This window comes from Eulemur rufifrons, chromosome 2, assembly GCF_041146395.1.
Source record: "Eulemur rufifrons isolate Redbay chromosome 2, OSU_ERuf_1, whole genome shotgun sequence".
Lineage (NCBI taxonomy): Eukaryota > Metazoa > Chordata > Mammalia > Primates > Lemuridae > Eulemur > Eulemur rufifrons.
Window position 1 is genome coordinate 27,634,762 of NC_090984.1, and position 23,354 is coordinate 27,658,115.

The 23,354-nt window shown below is 52.0% G+C and overlaps 1 protein-coding gene across 1 annotated transcript in view; it reads left to right on the forward strand.

The window, feature by feature from the left end:
- ITGA11 (integrin subunit alpha 11) overlaps positions 1–23,354 on the forward strand; it is a 118,536-nt gene that overhangs the window by 62,570 nt on the left and 32,612 nt on the right. Inside the window, exons 5-11 of the mRNA XM_069458336.1 lie at positions 1,835–1,949; positions 4,926–5,053; positions 6,134–6,282; positions 11,374–11,518; positions 11,982–12,147; positions 13,513–13,583; positions 22,476–22,620. Of these exons, the coding sequence (XP_069314437.1) occupies positions 1,835–1,949; positions 4,926–5,053; positions 6,134–6,282; positions 11,374–11,518; positions 11,982–12,147; positions 13,513–13,583; positions 22,476–22,620 (919 nt within the window). The remainder of the gene's footprint in view (positions 1–1,834; positions 1,950–4,925; positions 5,054–6,133; positions 6,283–11,373; positions 11,519–11,981; positions 12,148–13,512; positions 13,584–22,475; positions 22,621–23,354) is intronic.

The window sequence follows — 23,354 nt, forward strand, 5'->3', positions numbered from 1 at the left end:
TATCCAGGATTAGATGCAGAAGGCTGGAGGGGGGGGTTCTGTTTTGTTTTTAAAGAAGAGGCAGGTCTTAGCAAGAAAGAAAGAGAAGAGAGTGTCTAGGCTGAGGTGGTAGAAACATTCATTCATTTAAACAACAATTTTTCTGAGCACCTAGTGTGTACGAAGCCAATGCTGGGCACTGGGATTCAGCAGAGCAGAGATCCTGCCCGCCCTTGGAGCTTACGCTCTGGTCGGAGGACAGACGAGCAAAGGAGCAATGTATGACATGATGTTGGGGACGGAAAGACAGCAGCAGGCGGTGCTTGCAGGGCTCTGCAGCCTGCCCAGGCGAGCACGCGGAGCAAGTGTAGGTGGTCTGACCTATTGGCACTGCCTGCTCCTTGCCACCACGTTGCAGCCAACCGCCACGAGTGTGGGCAATTTGGGGTCCAAAACAGGATCCTTCCGGGACTAACAGTTCCTAGGAACAGCTGCAAGAGGAGATTTCAGAGAAGAATTACCCTGGAAACCCCAATAAAAAGCACCACCCGTTTTTAGATGAGGGGCTTGTGTCACTCTTCAGTCTTGTCCGTGAGTCCATTTCTGCTGACAGCTGAGACATCTGGGGCCTGGAGCACTGGACACCAGGACAGCAAGATGACTGGGGCACACGGGGACCTGAGAACACAGTGGCCCTGCCAGGGAATGTCGTGGGGTGCCTGATGTACATTCAGTCCACAGCCCCTCATTGCCCCAGCCAGGGGCAAAGGAGAACCCTCCGGCCCCATCCACACACATAGTCCTCAGGGGCCTTGTCTCTGACCCCTTTCCTTCTCAGGCTCCTTGTCACATTCCTACTAGCTTGATTTCGCCTACTTCACAAGGTGGTATGAAGGCCCGAGAGGAATGGCGGAATACACCCATGGGGGCCTCTGTGGGTAGACTGAGTCCCTGGTTTATAAATAGTCACCCATTCATTGATTCACTCATCCTCCCATCCATCATTCATCCCCCCATCCATCTCTTCCTGCATCCATCCATCATCCACCCATCCATCATCTCTCTCCATCCACCCATCCATCCATTCTTTATCCTCCTCCTACTTCCAAAAATAATTTACAGCAGCTTCAACAAATGATACAAATAAAACATAACCTTTAAGATCTGGGTAAAAATAAATAAAGCTAATTAAAGAAAGGAGTTGCAAATAGAATAATTACTCCCCGAAACCAAAGTAAATTATAGCACGAAATTTAGCCGTGGGTTTCCTGACAGCGGGGCAGCAATGGCGGCATGGAGCTGGGCTTGCAGGTTTAAGGACCCTGTCTCCGAGAGGGACTCGTCTCTCAGTTCTTCAAAGAGGGGCTGACATCAGTGTTTTTGGTAGCAAATTTCACAGGCAGAGCAGCGACATTTTTCCCGCTGGTAAGAACCACAGCATGTCGTTGAGACCCAGTCCTGGAAATCGGCCCTTAAAGACCTTCAGGTGACCCCTTGAAACAGAAGAATTATGCTGGTGACTCGTGAAGAGTCCACTCCGGTGGATGCAAAGGCTTCCCCAGGCTGTGTGGTGGCCGGGGTGGGCAAGCAGGGCGAGGAACCCTCAATGATGGGATGGAGAAGGGGGCCTTGGAAAAACAGTGAAAGGGGACTCCAGGTTAGTTTTGCTCCATTATACCTGGAACGAAGGAAACTATTAATAATACACATAACAGCAAGAGAGAGTTCAGTTAGACTCAGAGAAGACCCTCTAACCCCTGGCCTGTCTTGGGTCCGGAGCTGGGCCTCAGGCCGTTGGACCTGGACCCACTCTGAGGCCCTGTCACTGACTGGGGGTCTCCACTGTGCTTCACAGGCCTGCAGCCCCCTCTGGTCGCATGAGTGTGGGAGCTCCTACTACACCACAGGGATGTGTTCAAGAGTCAACTCCAACTTCAGGTTCTCCAAGACCGTGGCCCCAGCTCTCCAAAGTAAGTGGCTTCAAATCTGCAGCCTCGGGCTGAGTAGTGGACAGTCCAGAGAGGCTGGGGGCTCTGACCACTGCTATCCTGTGGCTAAGAAACAGTATTTGTACTGTAGCCCTGCCCTGCCCCTGCACACCTGGGGTGAGTCACTTCACCTCTCTGGGCCTCTGTGGGAGTTGTTATCCTGGCCTGCCCATCCCGACAGCGTGCTGGTGGGGAGCAAATGAGCTAAGGTTGTGAAGACAATCCTGGCATCAAGGGGACTCATTACAAAAACCCCAGGCATGGAGAAGGTTGCCAGGCTGGCCCACCAGCAGCAAGCAAGCTATGCACTGCACAGTTCTGAGTGCATTGTTCACTTAGACTACAGTGTGAATGGCGCCCCTGATGTTGTGCAGTGCAGTAGCCCTGTAGGTGGAGGGCCAAGGAGAACAGAAATCTCCTGGATACTAAGTTCCACCCAGCCCTTGCTCCTGGGCTTCAGGGAGCTCTGTCCAGCTTGCCCAGAGCCTCGTGGAGCACAAAACCTCCCACTCACTCTACACGCCAAGAAAACCTGGGGAATTAATGCCCAGACCTTGCCTCCCGCAAGCCCAGACTTCTTGGCTCTGAGCCTCACTATTTCCTCTGGGCTAAACACCATCACCCAAGCAGCTGCTGCCCGTTTTATGGAGGGTGAGGGGATTAGCACCTCCAGCTTGCCGGCAGCCTCCCTCCAAACAACAGGGCCGTCAGAGGAGGGAGGTGGCGCTGCGGGGAGGGGAGAGGAGGAAGCATCCACCCAGCAAGGGCGGGAGAGTGGTGCTCTTAGGGGATGAGGAGGCGTGGATTCTACTCACACAAAATGGCAGAGGGAAAGGCAGAGTCATGGCAGAGGGGGAGGCCGAGATCGGGGCATGTGAGGGGTCCTCTAATGATTGTCACCGCCCCTAGAGCTGCTGTTCCCTCCAGGCCAAGATGTGAACATCCTAGTGTCCCCGAATCTCCTGTTGTGCAGGCCTTCTCACCTGGCCGACCGGCAGCATCGCTCTGAGCTTATCAAATACAGATTCCAGGGCACCCCCATGTAGGTTGTAATTCAGTGGGAGTGTGTGTGTGTGTGTGTGTATGTGCACACGCGTGCACGTACACATTCCCCAAGGGAGTGTTCAGCCATGTTTAGCAACCACAGACCTAAAGCCAGTTTCTTTCCAAGGTGTCTTAAAAAATTAAGAAAAATTTGAACTTGTAAGAAAGAAATCAACAATAATAAATGCACTCTAATAGTAAAACTGGCTTAAAAATAAAAGAAACCTGGTCCCTACCACTGGATCATAAACTCCTCCGAATCAAGGAGTTTCTGTCGCAGTCCCCTCTGTGGCCACCTGCACCCTACAGAGCTCCAGCCCATGGCAGGTGCTCAGTCCACGCGTGTCGGGCTAAACCCAACTGGAACAGGACAAATCTATCAGGCTCTGACACACCAGAAGTGTCAGGTCATCACATGCTGGACACAGCATGCAGGTGGGACAAGAAGTGGCTGAACAGCTAAGTCCCCCAAACACTTCTGAAATGCTCTATTAAACACAATGCAACAGGCACCTGGGTCGAAGCCACCCCACCTTCCTCTGTCTGGTGAGCCCTAACTCCAATATGCCACCCCGCCATGATGCGAGAACTACTGGAATGGTTAACACACAAAAGGCTCCCGCAGCGTTGTTGCAAAGTAGATTTTATAACTGTCTGAAAATTCTCCCTTCAAAATAAGCAGATGCTCAGACACAGCATATATGCAATATTTCGAGGCAGCTCGAACCATTGACAAACAGAGATAAATTACTTACATTTTTTTTTTTGAGACAGAGTCTCACTCTGTTGCCCGGGCTAGAGTGAGTGCCATGGCGTCAGTCTAGCTCACAGCAACCTCAAACTCCTGGGCTTAAGCGATCCTACTGCCTCAGCCTCCCGAGTAGCTGGGACTACAGGCATGCGCCACCATGCCCGGCTAATTTTTTGTATATATATATATTTTAGTTGTCCATATAATTTCTTTCTATTTTTAGTAGAGACGGGGTCTCACTCTTGTTCAGGCTGGTCTTGAACTCCTGACCTCGAGCGATCCACCTGCCTCGGCCTCCCAGAGTGCTAGGATTACAGGCGTGAGCCACCGCGCCCGGCCTAAATTACTTAGATTTTAAAAGAAGTGGGGCTTTTTGACATTTGTTATAGTCCTGATGTTTTATTAATATTCTTCTTTGGTTTTTATTACTCTTTTTAATTTGGTATTAATAGTACAAGAATGTAAAGAAAGCTTTGTGTTCAGAGGCAGAGATAAAGGCGTGAGAGTACCAGGTTAACTTAGTGGTTTGCTTAATAAAATAAAGACTGGGGTGGGTTCAAGTTCATTGAGAACTTGCTTTGTGCTCAGCCCTTTAGAGCATCTTCTCATTGACTCCTCGTGGAGACTCCCCAGCATCACTGTGCCTCTTCTACACTAGACAAAACTGAGGCTGAGCGATTACAGGAGTGGCCCCAGGTCACACAGCTAGAAAGTGGCAAAGCCAGGGTCAGTCTGGATTCCACATTCCTGGCCATGACATTATATCTGCCTCCTAAAGAGGGAACTCCATTCATTCAGGCTGAAAGTGGCAGTGCCCGCCTGTCCATGACAGTGACAACTGATTTGCACACGCTGGCCACCTCGGAAGCATCGGCCAATCAGCAGGGGTCAGGTCAGTTGCTGTGTAGGAACAGAGAGGGTCAGGCTGAATTTAAGCTGTGTTCAAACAGCCAGCAAAGTGGTGGAACAGAGCCAGGAATTCCTGAGCTTGTCATTCATGTTGCCCAAATAAACGTCCAGCCCAAGGACAGCTCCCCAGCACCAGGAATGGCACACATGTGGCAGAGTCATTCTTTTGTCATCCTTTGAACAACTATTTGGAGAATCAGAGACTTGCAGACACTGGCTCCTTGGGTAGCCATAACCGTGACCGCACTTCCCAGGGTGCCAGACCTACATGGACATCGTCATTGTCCTGGATGGCTCCAACAGCATCTACCCCTGGGTGGAGGTTCAGCACTTCCTCATCAACATCCTGAAGAAGTTTTACATCGGCCCGGGGCAGATCCAGGTGAGCGTCTCTGGGGCTCTTTCCTCCTGTGAACAGGGCCCCCAAACCCTGGCAGATGCTGCCTTGAGGTGTGAGGGAACATCTTTGCATGCACTAAGGAGGCGTGGGTGAAATGGATAGGGGGGCAGCCAAAGCCCAGGACTTGTAGCCCAGGACACCCACCTCTGGTGAGCACATCAAGGGACAGTCTAGGGGAGACCTCACTTCATGGGTCAAACTCTGTCTTCTGGAAGAGACACCATCTATGAAGACTTCAACCAGCCAGAGAGAGAGAGAAGGAGGGCAGGGGCGGTTGAGCCCTGTTGGTGAGGCACAGGGAGAATTAAGCATGTTGACCTTGGAGAGAAGACAGAAGGGGAGGAGGTAAGAGCTGTCAGCTCATATTTGAAATGCTGCCTGGCTAAAGAGGGGGTAGGTTTATTCCCTATTGTTTTGGCTTAACAAGGACCAATGAATAGAACTTATAAGATGGCAGATTTCAAGTCAATCTACGAAATGATTTGGAACACTTGGAGCTGTTAAAAAATGAGTGAAGGTTCTCATGAACTAACAAGTTCCCTGCCACTGGAAGACCATCCTTTAGGGTATCGGGGGTGAGAGTCCTGTATCAGAAGGACATTTGTAGCAAACAACCTTTGTGGACCCATCCAACGGTAGGTCTTTAAGGGTTTTTGTTCATTTTGAAGCTTTAATATTGTCAACATTTTATCAACCTCGGGGATAAAAGAACCTTTTCTCTTCCAGATTTTAAGGAACCTCAGATTCATGGGCTTCTACCCACACTGGTCCTAATATTTTAGATTTTGATTCTATGCTGAACTTCTGCCTTTCTAAGAAAGAAACGTAATTGTTGGACTTCTCTTTAAATCACAAAGTCTCCTTTCTCTGTCCACACGCCCCACCTGTCCCACAAAGCCATCCACTTCTCTTCAGTGCAGTCATTGTCTGGGGAAGGTCCTCAGCCCTCCTCACTCCCGAACCATCCATCATAGGCAGAGAGGCAACTCCCGGGGTCCTACCACCAAAGGTCTAAGCTTCAGGGAGTCACGATGTTCTGTTGCCCTGTCCTCTAAACCACAGGTTGGAGTTGTTCAGTACGGAGAAGACGTGGTACATGAGTTTCATCTCAATGACTACAGGTCTGTAAAAGATGTGGTGGAAGCCGCCAGCCACATTGAGCAGAGAGGAGGCACAGAGACACGGACGGCATTTGGCATCGAATTTGCTCGGTAATCAAAAAAAACTGTTTTTATTTTTAGATCTCAAATACTGTTCCAGTTGTCTTTTGCTGTGTAACAAACTACCACAAAATTTGGTGCCTTGAAACAATAATGTATCAGTTCCTCCAAGTTCTGGGGGGTGACTGGCCTCAGCGCGTTGATTCTCTCTTGCGTTCTCTCACGTGGGTGCAGTCTGGGGTCAGCTGGGGCTGTTGTCCTCTGAAGATTCCGCTGGGCTGGACGCCCAAGATGGTACACTCACGTGGCTGGCAATTGTCCCTGGCTGTTGGCTGGGAGCTCAGCTAGGGCTGGTATCCTGAGCACCCACACACGGCCATGGGGCTTGGTTTTTTTCAGTGTGGCAGCTGGGTTCTGAGAAGCAGTGTCCCAAGAGCGAGCTTCCTAAGAGCCCCAGACAGGAGCAGGGAGACTGCCCATGACTTCAAAGTCCCAGCATGTGACTCCTGCTACATTCTATGGGTCAAGCAAGTTACTAAGGCCAGCCCAGATTCCAGGAAAAGAGAATTTGACTCTGCTTCTGGGTAGAGGAACAGCAGCCAGGTCACATTGCAGAAGAGCATTTGGGATGGGGGATGTCATTGCAGCCAACTTTGGAAAGTGTGTCCTGCCGCAGACACCCTACTAGAAGGATGTGGGTTCTCTGAGGGCAGAATTTCCCTGTGGAGTGTCAGTCATCAACGGAGTGTGAAGAACTTAGTTAAATCTCATGCCTGAGATTGTAGAGTAATGAGGCTGGTTCCTTAAAAATCACACCAGAACTCACTCACCCAATTAAATGTTATCTCTAGACATTGTCTTTGCAGAAGGCCACATGCTTATTCCAGTTTGAGCTCTTGTTGCTCAAAATGTTGTGCTCAGCCCCACTGAAATTAGCCAATTTTAAAGAGATCTCCCAAGATCTCTTGAGCCAATGGCTAAGCTCCTAAGATGAATATGTCAAAGGCATTTAAATATTAAATGTTTAGGCCGGGCGCGGTGGCTCACGCCTGTAATCCTAGCACTCTGGGAGGCCGAGGCGGGTGGATCGCTTGAGGTCAGGAGTTCGAGACCAGCCTGAGCAAGAGTGAGACCCCGTCTCTACTAAAAATAGAAAGAAATTATATGGACAACTAAAATATATATATACAAAAAATTAGCCGGGCATGGTGGCGCATGTCTGTAGTCCCAGCTACTCGGGAGGCTGAGGCAGTAGGATCGCTTAAGCCCAGGAGTTTGAGGTTGCTGTGAGCTAGGCTGACGCCACGGCACTCACTCTAGCCCGGGCAACAGAGTGAGACTCTGTCTCAAAAAAATAAATAAATAAATAAATATTAAATGTTTAAATTTTATACCTGTGAATATGAGTTCTGCTATATTCATTGGGACCACAGTCCTGTTACCTTATAATCCCACCCCATATAGGGTTAGTCAATGTGTTTAGCAGAATTCCAAAATGTAAGAGCTATTTTGTAGTATCAGGATTTCATGTGGTCAAAGATTAAGATTTTTCCAACCTCACAATTCTCTATGATTAAGTCACTGCTCAACTAGGGTATTTCTGTTTGCTGATAAAACTTGCTCAGGCTTTTCCTAAATGAGTGTTCCTCCGTGTTGTGGTTGTGCCATGACTGGGGGGAGACCTGGGACTCCCAGCAGGCCCTTTTGAAGTGGCCAGGGCAACTCAGGAAGGCGGTGACCACTGGCTCTCACTTGCTCATTGCGGAGCCAACTGGCTCACACAGGGATGAAGCCCACTGTTTTGGTCTCATTTTGTAACCCACCACCCTGCGGTCAATCACACGTGTGTGACTCACCAGGTAGTAGAACCGTCGGTGACTCGTAAGCACCACTGGGGTTGCAATCTTCACCTCAAGCACAGCTTGAAACTCTGACTTTCCCAGCCGGCCAGTTCAGGCCCAAATTGCAGCCAGTGCCTTTAAGGTGAAAGGTTTTCTCTCCTCACTTAGTTTACTCATAACGCATTCCTCATTCTGTGCACCCTCTAAAGGGCAAGGATCCAGGCCGTGGACTTGAGGGGTTACAAAGATGGTACCCTGTGGTCCCTGGCCTTGGTGGCTCCCAGCCCCATAGGGGAGCTGTGACAAGTGTTAACCCTGACCCTAACTCGGTGAGGATGAGAGAGGGAGGGGCCCCCGTGGCAGGAACAGGGAAGAGGTCCAGGAGACGGTGGCACGTGACCCTCCTGGCAAGACCCTGGGATTCCAGCAGGGACAGGTGGAGGGAAGACGTGCCACACAAGACATTCCATCCTGATGAGGGCAGAGGAGAGGGAAAGTCAAGGAACGTGTAGGTACAGAGCTGTGCTGTTTTTGACCATGGCATGGGGGTTGTGTTGGGCAGTAGTGAGCCACACAGCTGCAGAGAGGGCACAGAGCCAGACTGTAAGGGTGCTGATGTTGTGGTTAAAATGATCATGGGTGGCCACTGCGGGTTCTTGGGTACGAGAATGTTATCATCAGATGTGCCCGTGAAGGCGTGGCCTGGCAGCCACGTGTGGCCTGGCAGGGGTGAGAGTCCCTGAACCATGCGGTGTGATTCCCGCTTTGTCCACGCAACACTTTCCATCGAGCGTGTACTATGCGCCTCACTCTGTTTCAGGCACCAGGGCTAGATCAGTGAACAGGACAGATCAAAAGTTCTGCCCCCTTGGAGCTGACATTCTGGAGAGGGAGGCAGACGATACGCAAACAAACAAATAAACAGCACAGGATGCTGGAAGGAGACAGAGCTCTGGGTCCTGGAGCATGGGAAAGCTGGTAGAGCAGGTGCAGAGGGCAGGTACTGAGTCTGCATCGACGGGGTGGTGAGGAAAGGCCTGGGAGGCGACTTGAAGGCAGTGAAGGAGGTGACCAGGCGCACAGCTGAGAGGGAGCAGCTCAGAGAAAGGCTCGAGGGCAGTGTTCCTGGCACCTTCCAGGGGCACGGAAGGGCCCAGTGTTGGGTGACAGGAGCGAGCAGGATGAGGAGCTCAGAGAGGGACAGAGCCAGACCACAGAGGGCCCAGTGAGCCACTGTCAGAGAGAAAGAGCAGCCTGTGCAGGTTTTGAGCAGAAAGCAGACATGACGTGGCCTAAATTTCGTTGTGAAGGTCACTGTGACTTCTAAGTTCATGGAAACTGCTATGAGTATAAAGATCTAGCTGCTCTCAAGGAATTTATAATTTAATTTACAAAGGAACAAATCCAAGTGTCTTTACCCCGTACAAAATCACAGTCTAAAATCTGATGATTCATGCTGACATTCACACTGTCACAGACTCATATAGGCAGTCACGCTGTTCCACTCCATGGAAATATGATCCTGAAATTCTTCTTGGCTCCAAATATAATAAAACCTGTTTTTCCCCTGCTATACTTTTTTTGCACAGAGTTTTATTCCTGGCCCTGGCCCTTCAATGAGGTCATGGAAGCATCTAGAAGCTCCTTTGAGAGAATAGTAGAGTTCTCCCTCTGCTGGGTTGGGCTCAAGCTCAAACCTTGCTCTAGTCGTGTGGAGGGTGCCTCTGCAGCCTCAGTCCACAGCTCGTACTAAAATTAAAGGGTTTTCTTTAAGTCAACACATCCAGAATATCACAGCACTGCTAAGAGAATGGTAGATGGTTTTTTCTCTTCACTGGTAGCTTGAAGATGTTCTGAACTAATTTATTCCAGGTTTTGTGAATTCCTCAACATCTAAATCATGTGCATCAGCTCATCAGCATGCCGTGTAACCAAAGCCTTGTGGCCCTTTAACCTGTCACTATAGAGCTTAAATCCGTGGGCTGTCCTGCCTTGGCATGGGTCGACCCAGGAAGAATGACCGTGGGGTCTAAGAGTAACATTTATTTTTAGATCCTTCTTGGAAATTTCTACCTGCTGGGCCAGACTCTTGGGTGAGACCGTGTCTGTGCTTCTCAGAACCTCGTGGTCTAAAGGAGGGTTGGCCACAGAGGCACCCAGAGCCAGTGGTGGTTTTTCATGCTCTGCAGCCTGATGGCCAGCTGCAAGAGCCTCCCTGCCATGTTCAGGGTCACTGTGCCACTGCCATCCCCCAAGCTGGATGGCCCAACGGGTGGGCCAAGCTCATGCTTCAGGCACTGAAAAACAAAATAAAAAGTGAGAAAGGGAAATATTTTTCATGGAATTTGATATTTAATATTTCCCAAAACAGGATCAAAGTAGCCCTCGTGGGAGAAGGCAGGACTTTGTCAGGCTCTGTCGCACGTATTTTGTGAGTTAGTGTTTGGATGTTGAATCACCCTGGCATGTCACCTTTTCAGTACTTAGGAAAGTGGTTCTCAACTCTGGATGCTCATTAGAACTTTTGAGAAATACTGATGCCCAGGCCACCCTCCCCACCCCTCCCCAGAGATTCTGATTTCACAGGTCGAGGTGGGGCCTAGGCATCAAAATTTTTTTTTTTTTTTTTGAGACAGGGTCTTGCTATGTTGCCCAGGCTGGAGTGCAGTGACATCATCACAACTCACTGTAACCTCAAATCCCTGGGCTCAAGTGATCCACCTGCCTCAGCCTCCTGAGCAGCTGGGGCTACAGACGCATGCCACCATGCCTGGATAATTTTTTTAAATATTTGGTAGGGATGGGGTCTTGCTATGTTAATTAGCTTGTTTTGAACTTCTGGCCTCAAGCGATCCTCCTGCCTCAGCCTCCCAAAGTGCTGGGATTACAGGTGTGAGCCATTGCACTTGGCCAATATTTTTTGAAAACTTCCCCCAAGAGTTCTAATGTGCAGCTGATTTTTGAACCAGTAGCTTAGCTCCTCTAAAGGTCGCCATCTGCCCCTGAACTCCCCTCCCAGGTCCACCTCACCCCTTCGGCCTGCCCAAAACAGCAAGGTCAGGACTCCAACAGGGCTTTTTAAAGTCACTTTTTAAAGACAACAGATTCAAGAGCATCTGAACAGCTGGTGAAAGAGTAGCCGGGTCATCTCAATCCAGCTACTTCTTTAGTACGAGGTTCTAATACCTGTTGGGTGGCCCAGGGGACTCGATCCTGGTGTCTGTGCTGCCCCTCTGGAGGCGCGCTGGGGCCGCCCCGTATCCACTTCCTTCTCACGACCCTGCCTGTGCTTGGGTTCCAGCTCGGAGGCTTTCCAGAAGGGTGGAAGGAAAGGGGCCAAGAAGGTGATGATTGTCATCACGGATGGGGAGTCCCACGACAGCCCGGACCTGGAGAAGGTGATTCAGCAGAGCGAGAGGGACAACGTGACCAGATACGCTGTGGCTGTGAGTCCCACCCTGCCCGAGGGCTGCGGGATACCCCCGAGACTTTGCCACCAGACCCTGGGGACTCCAAGAGGAGGGTGTTTTCCGGGCAGTGTAATGCGTGTCCAGGCCTGTAGTGTCCAGGGGCTTCCCATGTCATCCTCTTCTAAAGAACGAGCTGAGAATCTTCTTTCTGCACTGCTCGGGCCTGCCCACAACAGTTGTGGCTTTGTTGGGTTTTCTCCCCTCCATTGCCAAGAAGGTTCTGAAACCTCAGAAAACTAAAAAACACCCCCAGGCCTCCCCACTCCCAGAACCCTAGCTTAGCACACGTGCCTTATCTTCCCCTAAAACAGGCTGTTTAAAAATGCAGTGGCACCTCGAGGAGCACCCATGGCGACCAAAAACCGTCACGGCGTGTGGGGTGTGTGGGGAGGTCTGCGCTCTGTTCTGGCTTGTCATTCCTGCCCCTGTTCCCCGGCAGGTCCTGGGCTACTACAACCGCAGGGGGATCAATCCGGAAACCTTTCTAAACGAAATCAAGTACATCGCCAGCGACCCTGATGACAAGCACTTCTTTAACGTCACCGATGAGGCGGCCCTCAAGGACATTGTTGATGCCCTGGGGGACAGGATCTTCAGCCTGGAAGGTGAGCAGTGCAGGCTGAGAGGGGTCTGCTCTCCTGGATTTTGCAGTATAGAGCAAAATCCAATCCCACAACATGGAATGGCTTAGCGCGAGCCCTCCCTTGACAACAAATGCCAGCATTTGAGTGTTACTCCATGCTGGACGCGTGGCTGTGCGCTTTATGCATAAGCCTGAAAGATGGTTTTGCTGATATTCTCATTTGACCACCAAGGAAACTGAAGCTCCAAGGAATGACCTGCCACCGCTCCCACAGCCTGGGAAGGTGGTGGGCTTTGAACTAGGGTTGCCAGATTTATCAAAAATAAAACACAATATTTTTGGCAGACTTACTCCAAAAAACTATTCATTGTCTGAAATTCAAATTCAATTATATTTTATCTGGCAACCCTAGTTTGAACCCCGCTGGGCCTGACTCCATAGTCTGAAACCCCCAACTCCCACAACACTGCTGCCTCCCGCTCCACCAAAAGCATGTTTTTTGCAGGGTTCCTTTAGAATGCCTCCCTGCATGTGATTTAAAGTCCATTTTTGATTTGCATGGATCTCTTCTGCACCATATATTATCATAGTGAGCCCTTCCAATATCAGGCTTCGTGTACGTGGAGGATGATAAAAAGAAATAGAAGCAGCGTCCCAAAGCCCAAGAAGTCCACAGTGCATTGGAAATGGTGAACTACAGACACCCAAAAGGAGATAAGAAAGGCCCTCATAAACAAGGGCAGATAAACACTAAGTGTGAACATGAGCTCTGACACACACGCAGAACTTCAATATCCAAATCCATGCATTTCTCCTTGAAATGGTCCCCTTGGGTGATGAGAACATGTGTTCCAGTGGTATGTTCAGGGAAGCGCTCTGTGGGGAGAGGCTTTCTGGGATTTCTTATGCAAATCTGCAGTGGTGACGGGTTTCCCTTGGAGGGTCGATCTGATGTCTGGGAACCATCCAAAGGCACCTGGGACCCAATCTGGTGAATAGAAGAAATGAACAAAGTGGGCATTTCTTGCCAGAAATGTACACCATTTACTCCCATGCACTTTTCTTGATTTCCCCCATTTCAGCAGTCTTACAGTGTACGTGCCCTGCAGTATAACTTGTCCCAAACCCTTCTCAGAAGTGAGCAGGCTGCTAATCATAAACCCATGTGGCCCCCTGGAAGGTGCTTTGTTCCCCTCACTGCGCAGGGCGCTGGGGAGGGCAGATGAGGCTGACCCATGACTGGCCGCAGCCTCAGACCCCCCGACAGACAGCCCCGCCTCCTGATGGCCCCTGGGACACAGGAGCTGTGGGTGGGGCTGCAGGTTTGTCTGGCACCAAGCAACCAGCCAGAGAGCTAACCTAACCTCTCTCTGTCCCTCTGCTGTAGGCACCAACAAGAACGAAACCTCCTTTGGGCTGGAGATGTCCCAGACAGGCTTTTCCTCGCACGTGGTGGAGGTACAGGTTTACAGCCGCCCTCTGTCTCTCGCATGCATGCTCTTCCCCGCCCCAGCGTCCAGGTCTGCCCTCCCACCTTCGTGAATGGGCCGGCTCCTTCCCTTGCTTTCTCTCTGTCTTGGGGTCTCTCTGCCTCCCATGTTCCAGGGCTTCCACTTATTCATATTGTCACAAGCCCTCTACAGAAGTGAGTGGACTACAAATAACAAACCCACGTACCCACCTGGGAGGTGCTTGGTGACCCTCACTGTGTAGGTGCTGCGGGGGGCATTTCCCTCTCCAGGACCAAGGGTCCCACTCAGTCTACAGAGCCCTGCGCAAAAATTAGGTCAGGTGGCAAAACCAAGGGCATGTGCCTCTGACAGCGCCAGTGCCCAGGGAGGCCTGGGCATGCCACGCACGGGGCACATCGCTGTGTCGATGTTGGGAGGGTGTCCAGGTGTCCCAGCTATGCTTTGGCAGGTGGCCCGTGTGGTCCCCCTCTCTGTGCAGACTCTGTGTCAGATTGCAGAAGTTCAGGGGGGCCTGGCGCACAGAGGGAGGGGCTTGCGGTGTCACAGCAGCAGGTGGTATCTGGGATTCTGAGTCACTCACCTTCCGTGTGCCTCACCTGGTGCTGGCTCGTAGGACGGGGCTGAGGCCTCACAGGCTTGTCAAAGGGACAGAAAGTCGATGTCTGTGAAAATACTTTATAAACTATGAAGTCTTGCCTTGTTTATAAAACTGTAAAGTCCCACATGGGGAAATATACTGACTCCACGTGCTCCTATGGGTGTGCTGTAGACAGACAGGTGTCCCAGGGTGTGTGTGTGTGTGTGTGTGCGCGCGCGCGCATGCTCTGCCTGGGCTGGCACCACGGGGGTGTACTTATGCCTCCTAATTTGCCAAAAAAGGCCTGTTAGTCCACCCCAGTTATATACCCCTTTCATCATCCCACTGCATTCTCCTAACTCTTCTGTGAGGCGGGCAGGGCAGGATTCCTTGTTCCCAGGTCACAGATAAAGAAATCGAGTCATGAGAAGGTTAAGAGACCTGCTGAAGTCAAATTAGTGTGGAAAAGATTAGGCTCACACTCTCCCCTCTACCCCGAGCAGCTTGCTCCGTGAGAGAGCAGGACCAGGGAGCTCGGGGGGTCTGAGTCAGAAATCCCAAATTGGAGGGGAGGCGGACACACACACCGCACGCAGAAGGCAGCTGACAGAGACGTGACTCATGCTCAGAGGTTCCTGAGCTGCATGTGGACAGTTTCACGCCCGTGTCTTGAATACAGCAAGATGACATGGCTGCCCTCTCATGATGACAGCCCTGTTACATATGCACAGCAGTTTAAACTGTTCCATTTCGTGCTCAGCACAGTCCTGCAAGGGCAGCAGGCTGTGCTAATAACCCTGCTTTAGGTGCTTGGGTCAGCCCATATTTTCAGCGCCTTGTCTATGCTGGGCCCTGGGAGAATCAGAGGTGAGAGCCCTGCCCTTAAGGAGCCCACGGTCCAAGGGTCGAGAGCCCGGGGCGACAGCATCCATTTGCATGAGGGCAGGCAGTGAGTCATGTGCTCCGGCAGGACCGGCCCAGGTCTCTAGACTCCAGGGTCAGAGTCAATTAGAACATGCGACAAGGAAATGCAATTTAATTAGATCCAACAAGCATTTGTCAAATGCAACTGAAGTACCAAAAGGAACTGGAAACGATTGTTGCCACCAGGAGTCAACTTGCAAACAATGTAGAACAGCAGTCTCTAGTGCTGAGAGCAGGCTGGAAGAAACTGTAGCTGTCTCCTAGGTAAAAGTGTGCAGCTGCAGGAGGGTCCCAGCTGTGGAGCCCCTGTGAAGAGCCCCTGCTCAATGCGGGTGGGGCAGACATGTCCACATCGAATGCTAACCAAGGCCACGTGTGATCAGGGTGTCACAGAAGGAAAGGCCTCCACGGGGGAGGGGGTGGTCAGGGAAGGATCTGGGGTGTGGGTGGAACTGGAGAGGGACCCCGGAGGACAAGGAGTTCAGCAGCCAATGGGCGGCAGGGAGCAGGAGAGCGAAGAGTTGCGTGCACAGTCTGGGAGAAATCTGGGCACAGACCAGAGGCCAGCCCTGATGTCAGGGACTGTGAGAGAAAATGAATGTCCTGATATTTCCTTTGTCGGTTCTCCAACCATCTTTTCCTTGTGTCCGGCTCTGTCCCAGGCACTGAGGATAGACATTAAGGTAACATTTCAGCTGACAGCAGTTCACAGCCTAGCTGGGGAGAAAGACTCTCAGATAATAAGCTCACTCTCCTGCATTTAATACTGCAATCTATGTGTGTCCAGAGACCGAGGAACCCGAAAAGAAGGGGACATTAAGATGGGCTTCAGGGACTCAGCGAAGCTTGAGCTGAGCCTTGGGAATGGCCCACGCAGCTCAGCATGTTGAGCAAGATGAGCCCTCGCAGGCCCAGTGGGGTCCTCAGCTTCCAGAGTGGGGAGACCCCGGGCTCAGAGCCCCTGCTTGTTACTAAGGTCAAGTCAAGGTCACGACTGCCCTGTGAAGCTCCTCCTACGTGCACTCAGCAATTTCTCTGTTTCCCCAGTCAGAGGAGCCAGGTTGCCTTTCCCCACACACACTAGTTTTTCTATTGCCACTGAAGTTCCCATCTGATAGGACTTTTAAAGAGAGAATGATCACATTGGAATCTGAGATGCTTTAGTATTAAAAACAAACAAACAAACAAAAACTTCCAAATCCAAAAGAATGGCACAATGAGGATGGGCTGTCTGGCTCTGTGACGGGCCATTGGGCGGCTACTGGAGAGCACAGAGGTCTTCCAGTGCCAGCCACTAATGCCCTCATGATTGGCCACAGCTCTCCTGTCTCTGGGGGTCCAGCTCCTCAGCTCTCAGGGTCGGCCAGACCTCTCCAGGGGTCGAGGGCTGTGGGTCCTGGGAAAGCCTGCAGGGCCCTGTCCAGCAGACGTGCGCACGGATGGCCTCAAACAGCTGCTGCCTGGAAACATGCAGAGGGAGCCTGAAGCCTCCCTGGGCCTTGGTGCTAGTAGAAGGGCAGGTCTCTCGCCCCGGGCAGGGGCTCTAGTAGAATGTTCCCAGATGCAGAAGAAAGGCCTGGCTCCACATCTCCTGGTTTGCAGCCATCTTATCTAGCAAGGAAACCAGCCTCTGAATTAGCAAGAGTGAAAACAACAAGAGAAAGGAGTGACGAGAGCCCAGGATAGAGAGGACACCTTAAGACATCACCTGGACACCCCCAGAGTCCAAGGCCCCAGGCCACAAGACTGATGGCAGAAGATTGAAGATTGGGAAACTAGAGAGCTGGAAACTAGTCTTGATATAGACAAAGGGGAGAGAGAATATGCCAAAAATGACCATCAGGAAGGCTAGCTATGGATCCCTGGAGAGACTTTAGAATGGATTTTTAAGCCAATGGTTCCATTAGCATTTGGAAATGAATGCAAAGGTCGCTAAGAGCTGGAATGGCTTCTGTGAGTGCTGGCTGCCTGCTGGGGTGGTGAACTCCCTGTCAGGCTGGGTAATCAAGCAGGAGCTGCGTGATTGTGCCAGAAAGCTTACAGAAGGGATCCATACTCCCAAAAGAGGAGTAGCCTCGAACAGCCTATGATTCCCGTGGGCCCTGAGGGCAGACGTGGAGGGCAAGGACTATGAATGCTGGATGCCCCAGGGTGACCGCATGGAGAAACTCCTCCTACACAGACACAGCAGGAGGAGTCATGCACTGACCCTCCCCCACTGGAGTCCCTATGTCATCCCCAACTCCAAAAGTTTACAGAAGGAAGCAGCTTTATTAGGGTAGATCTTGTCTACACAAAAACCTTGGTGACTCACCCAAGGTGGGAAGAAATCATTTTTTCTTTTACCTAAGGATGAGGTCTGTTTTCACACCGCACGTGGTGGTCTCACAGGACCAGCGCCCAGTTCAGTTTTGCAACAAACCAAGGCCAGGCAGCCTCCTACATCAAACGAGCTGCCCTGCCACCCTCCTGCCTCTTCAGCCATCACCCGTCCCAGGCCCTCCGGGGGTTGTGGACTGGCTGGCGAAGGGCATTGGCTATTATCTAAGGCTCTTAGTGGTTGAAGCTTTAAAGGGGTAATCTTCCTGAAGGTTTTTGCATTTGAACTAGTTTTACATATCCGATTTAATCAAAAATGAAGGGATAGCTCACGCCTGTAATCCTAGCACTCTGGGAGACTGAGGAGGGAGGATAGCTTGAGGTCAGGAGTTTGAGGTTGCAGTGCCTTGTGATGACACCACTGCATTCTAGCTGGGGTGACAGAGCGAGAAGCTGTCTCAAGAAAAAAGAAAATGAGAGAAACTGACCTATAATGGCAAACTGAGGAGTTGATCTCTAGAGACTATAAACCCCTCCTGAACCCCCATAGCCCTACACAGTGGACTCCTCCACCTGCCAGCTTGGGCAGGAAGGCAAGGCTGTCCCCTGGCCCCCTCCCCAGGAGGCCAGGCCATGGTAGATGGGGTCTACTGGCATGCTGTTCCAGATGGTTTGCAAGTTGACTCCTGGTGGCAGGAATCATTTCCGATTCATTTGCATCCTCCTAAGCCCAGCCCCTTGTCCTCAGGATGTGCCCTGGTGCCTAGCACTCCAGTCCTGGGCCTCATTCCCAGGACCCCTGACCAGAGGCAACCAACCCTCTGATCTGGAATGAGAGTCGGTGCACTGCGCCCCCCCCCCCCCGCCCCCACCCCAGCTGCCACTTCCAGCACAGCCCACGGCGAGGGCCTCCTGACCACAGAAGGGCTGAGGGCCCACTTCTGGGCCTTTCCTGCCCACACCCCACCTAAACCTCCCGACCATGCATCATTTGCTCAGCTCCACTTTAAGCCTACTGAAACAAGTCTTCTAAAGACAGAACTGGAGCAACTAGTGAGAGCATAATCCATCCTGTAAATGACGTACTTGCCTTAGGAGGGGCTCTTGGGCCCAGAGCTGCGCCCCTCTGCAGTCACTGTACGGGACTCTGGAGGAGGAGGACAGCCTCAGTGCCCCCTAGGGGGTCTCCCATCACACTAGCAAGGGACCACCAATGGCAACCTGCACCCGCTCCTCAGTCTTGCCTCGAAAAAGCCAAGAAGAGCTGGAAGGAAGAAATGCTGGCAGCTGGTATCCTAATTCCATTACTGCTGGGCAAGAGGAAAGCACTGTCTGGCTGTGTGGGCTCAGACAAATCACTTAACCTCTCTGAACTTCAAATTTGAGTAGATATCTGGCAAATATTTGTGAAATTGAATCTTGAGGCTTGGAACTGGAAGTGTACATTTTGAGACTTACTAATAAATCAAGTGAGGTCTTCTTACAACCCTTCCCTAACCCATTACACACTCACCCCCTCACTCAAGAGGTCACTTCCTCCTGGGACTCCCAAAATAGCCTGTCCTTGACTCTGTTGGAGCACTTCTCACATGCTACCATAATCACAGACCTGACCCTGGGATCTCGTTCTGCTTTGACCCTCGGCCTTCTGGGAGACGCTTTATGGGCAAACTCACGAATGAGCAGAGCTACCACGTACCAAGTACTCATTGGCTGCAAACACCGTGCTAAGAATGAAAAATGCTGACTCTCACAGCAAAACTATCTTACAACTGAGGACTCTGAGGCTCAGAGAGAGAGAGAGAGAGAGAGAGAGAAATGTGCCCAAGGTCGCACATCTAGAAACTTTGGAGCTGGAAACGGAACTCAGGAATGTCTGGCTCTAGCGTTCTCTAGAGTTGACACTGTAATGCTCTAACCACTAGGCTGGGGATTCTCCCCCTCAGCCCTAGTGACATTTGGAGCTGGATAACCACTGGTTGTGGGGCTGTCCTGTGCATTGCAGGAAGTTTAGCAGCTCCCTGGCCTCTGCCCACTAGGTGCCAGTAGCACCCCCACTACCTGCCCAATTATGACAACCAAAAGTCTCTGCAGGCATTGCCAAACATCACCTGGGGGGCAAAACCACCCCTCGTTGAGAACCATTGCCCTAGATCATGCTGCCTCCAGTGCCGGGGCTGTGGCCCAACCCTGGCTTAGACACGGACTGACCAGCACACGGAGCTTTGGGAGACAGGGCCACACGCCCAGGGAGCATTCAGCAGATGGGTGCAAAGGCCAGGTCAGAAGACAGCTAAGAGCTGAGCTGGCAGGATCAGATGGTGGGTGCTAGACGCACTCCAACAGGTAGAGTGGAGGAGGACACAGCTGGCCTCAGACCTTCTGACAGCTACCAAGCCTGCGACCGACCTCATGTCTGCATGGAGCTCCAGGAAAACTGCTTGTGGGAAGGGTCATCCGCATGCAAGGCCACCCAGGCACACCCTGGTGATATCTGGTGGGGGCTCGGGTGGCCCCAGGAAAGGAAGCCATGACTCAGGGAGACCACACCAGGCCTGCAGCGTGTGGGACGCAGCTTTGACCCAGAATGCCCTCTGTTTGTTTCCCTGGGCCCACATGCCTGGATTCCCCTGTCAGGGCTCTGGCCCTCTTGTTTTTGCCCCGCCCTTCCAGATTTTTTCCAAACTCAAAATGTCTGGGTTCCTCCAGCTGGGAAGAGTTTGTGGCATGCTGAGGTCTACTTTGGTGGCCTCGACTTGCCCACTCCCCACGGTGCCCCTGTTCTCAGGCAGGTGCCCCATGACCCCGACAAACCCACTCTGGGGAAAGGGCCTCCCACTGAGGGCCCAAGGCTGCAGCTGCTGCCAGGGTTAAAGTGGCACAGGTGAGAGACTGGAGTGACCACAGCCCAGCGCTGCCAGATCCAGACGTCCCAGAGGAATTCCCAACCCGCCCCGCTTGTGGGGAGTCAGCATGAGGAGTCCCCCCAGCTGAATCCCAGGCACCTGGGCTGAACCAGCCCTTCTCCATACACTGCAGAGGCTCCCTGTCACCTGCAGACCCAAAAATTCATCTTCAAAGGCCTCTCCATGTAGCGGAGAAGCTTGGTCTGCACTTACAGACTTGGACTCAGCAGGCAGAGAGGGAGGGAAGGAAGGAAGAAAGACAAGCCCAGACAGTGCTCTCCTCCCAGAGGGGGTTCAGGTGGGAAACTGGAAGCAGGAGCCACACTGGGTTTTGGGAAAACAGGTGGATATTTTCTTCTCTGCCCAACCCACCTCCCCTGTCAAAGTCCCAGCCATTCCTCTGACTTGCTGTGTGACCTTGGGCAAGTCCCTTCCCCTCTCTGGACCTCAGATGTTGATTTCTCAAGTTCAGATTGAGAACCTCTGTCCTCTGGCTTCACAGGGCCTTTGCGAGCCCAAATAGGGGGCTGGGTGAGAAAACACTGCAGAAAGAATGGGGCACACCCATGCACGAGGAATGTCGGTGGTGACTTTGTTGCAGCGAGTGTCTGAGTCCCTGGCTCCAATCCTGGCCCTGACAGACTGTCAGAGCCTCCTAGGCTGAGGCTCGAGCACAGAGGAGGAGGAGGCAGGCTAATTAGAAAGTGCAATGTTAAACATAACCAAATGCACAGCCTCTCCCAAGACCAGCTTATTTACAGTCGTAAAACATTCTGTCTGAACAGTCGGTTCTACCTCTAGAGGGTTAGGATTTTTTAACCCTTTGATAAGATTAACTTTACTCTTTAAAGTGGTGGGGAACCTCAAACCCAGCCAGCCAGCTGGGTTCAGGGAGGGCTTAACGGGACAGCGAGGTGCCTTTACTGCTTGTGCTTTAAAAACCCAAAGCTGGGATACAGACAATCTGCCCTCAGCCCCATCATCCCCAAGGCAATCCGGGAAAGTGGCCCTTCCCTGCTTCGACCACCTTCCTCGGGCTCCTCACTGCCCCTGGTAACTTTCTTCCTCCTCCAAGTGCTTGCTGTTTGTCTTCCTGTACCCACTATTCACATTGGGGGTGGGGTGCAGGGGCAGCCCAGAGGGTGAGTGGACCCGGTCCTCAGGAAATAGCCATGCAGTCGGTACACGGAAACTTCCCCTCGGGGAGCCGGAGCTTCCTGTCTTCCTGCCAAGCTTTGCAGCTTCACTTGTCCTGCAAGGAATGGGTAGAACAGCACCCTCTAAGCCCTGAGAAACAAGTCCCTGTCCTCAGGGTGTGGCCATGGCTTATCTGTCCAGCCTCTCTGCCCCACTGAGTAAGAACTCAGCACTCCAGCCCCACCAAACAGTGCTCCGTTCCCTGAAAGCAAAGCCTCTGGCCTCTCTCCAGCCCTTCTGCCCGGCCCTACTCAGCTTTCAGGTGTCTGGGTAAATGTCACTTCCTCAAAAAGCCTCTCCCTGACCCGCATTGCAATCAAAATTACAGCTCATCGTGGTTTTCCCTGAGTGCATTTATAGGAGTTTGCATCTGTGTGTGTGTAACTGCATGTTTGTTTATGTGTTAGTATCTTTGAGCTCTGTGAGGGCAGGGACAATATCCTCAGCACCAAGCAAGTACCTGGTGCAAAGTAGACCTCAGTGAGTATTTGCGGAAGAAATGAAGAGTGAGTAGGATTTACCCACAGGGAAGCAACTGGGACATGGAAAGGGGACATTGAAGGAGTACAGGTGCAGGGCCACAGCTGGAAGGAGTGTTGGAAGGAGGGGATGACGACCAGAGAGTTTCTAGAGAGTGTTGAAGCCCTAGGAGGAATAGAGGTTTGGCTCTGGATTGGGAGTTTGTTTCTAGAACATTCCTTTTTCCCTAAATTCCTGTCCTCAGGATCAGCTTAACCCATTCTGTGCTAAGGCGGGGATGGGGCAAGAGGGTCTCCTTGTCTCATGGGAAAGCCAAGAGCCCGGGCTGGAAGTTGGGTTGCTCGATAGTGACCCCCAGAGACGGTGCCCAAGGTCGGTCGCTGGCTAATGCTTCACTGGTCGCGGGACCTGGTGTGGCTCCCAACGAGGGGCCAGTGGGAACAGGAGCTGATGTGTGTCCCCTGCCCAATGCCAGGACGGGATTCTGCTGGGAGCTGTTGGCGCCTATGACTGGAACGGAGCTGTGCTAAAGGAAACAAGTGGCGGGAAGGTCATTCCTCACCGCGAGTCCTACCTGAAAGAGTTCCCCGAGGAGCTCAAGAACCACGGTGCATACCTGGGTAAGAGCCCGGAGTGAGGGGAGGGGGCGGGCGTGGCAAGGAAGGGACCCAGGGCTGCAGAACCCCCAGCACACACAAGCACCTGACCCTGCAGAGCAACTCAGGAGCCGTTTCCCTTCCAGTCTGGCATCCACCACACCCGGCACCATGCCCGGGTATAACAGGCGCTTCATCCTGTCCCCACCTCTGTCCCTCACCTCTTCAGCCACACGCCCTGCCTGTGACGCTGCCCACACTACAGTTACCCCATTTTCCAACCCCAACTTTGAGACTCTGCACTGAGAACAGGACAAAATGCTGGAATTGGGACTGTCCTGGAAAATCCAGAGGTGTAGATCCCGAGAAATTTCCCAATAGCTCCTGGCCCTAGGGCCTGGGTGCCATATAGTTCACAAGGCGTTAAATCTGGACTGTGTGACGAGTGCCTGTGGTTGATGCTATCGGAGTGCAATGGGGAGCAGGACACAGGCCCTGCTCTCAAGCTGCTTCCCGGCCAGTGGGGGACAGAGACATGTGCACAGAAGATTATAACACCAGCGAGTTAAGGGCTTAGATAAAAGCACAAAGAAAGGAGGCAGGGGTTGGGGTGCTTGCTTTAGCAAATGCTCAAACACTAGGACAGATGTCAGAAAGACAAAGGCCGGCACCCCTTTAATTGGAATCAATAGTGGCCTACTGTATGTCCCCCAAGTATGCAGCACTGCACTAAAAGTCAGGAGACCAAGGAAGGGGTG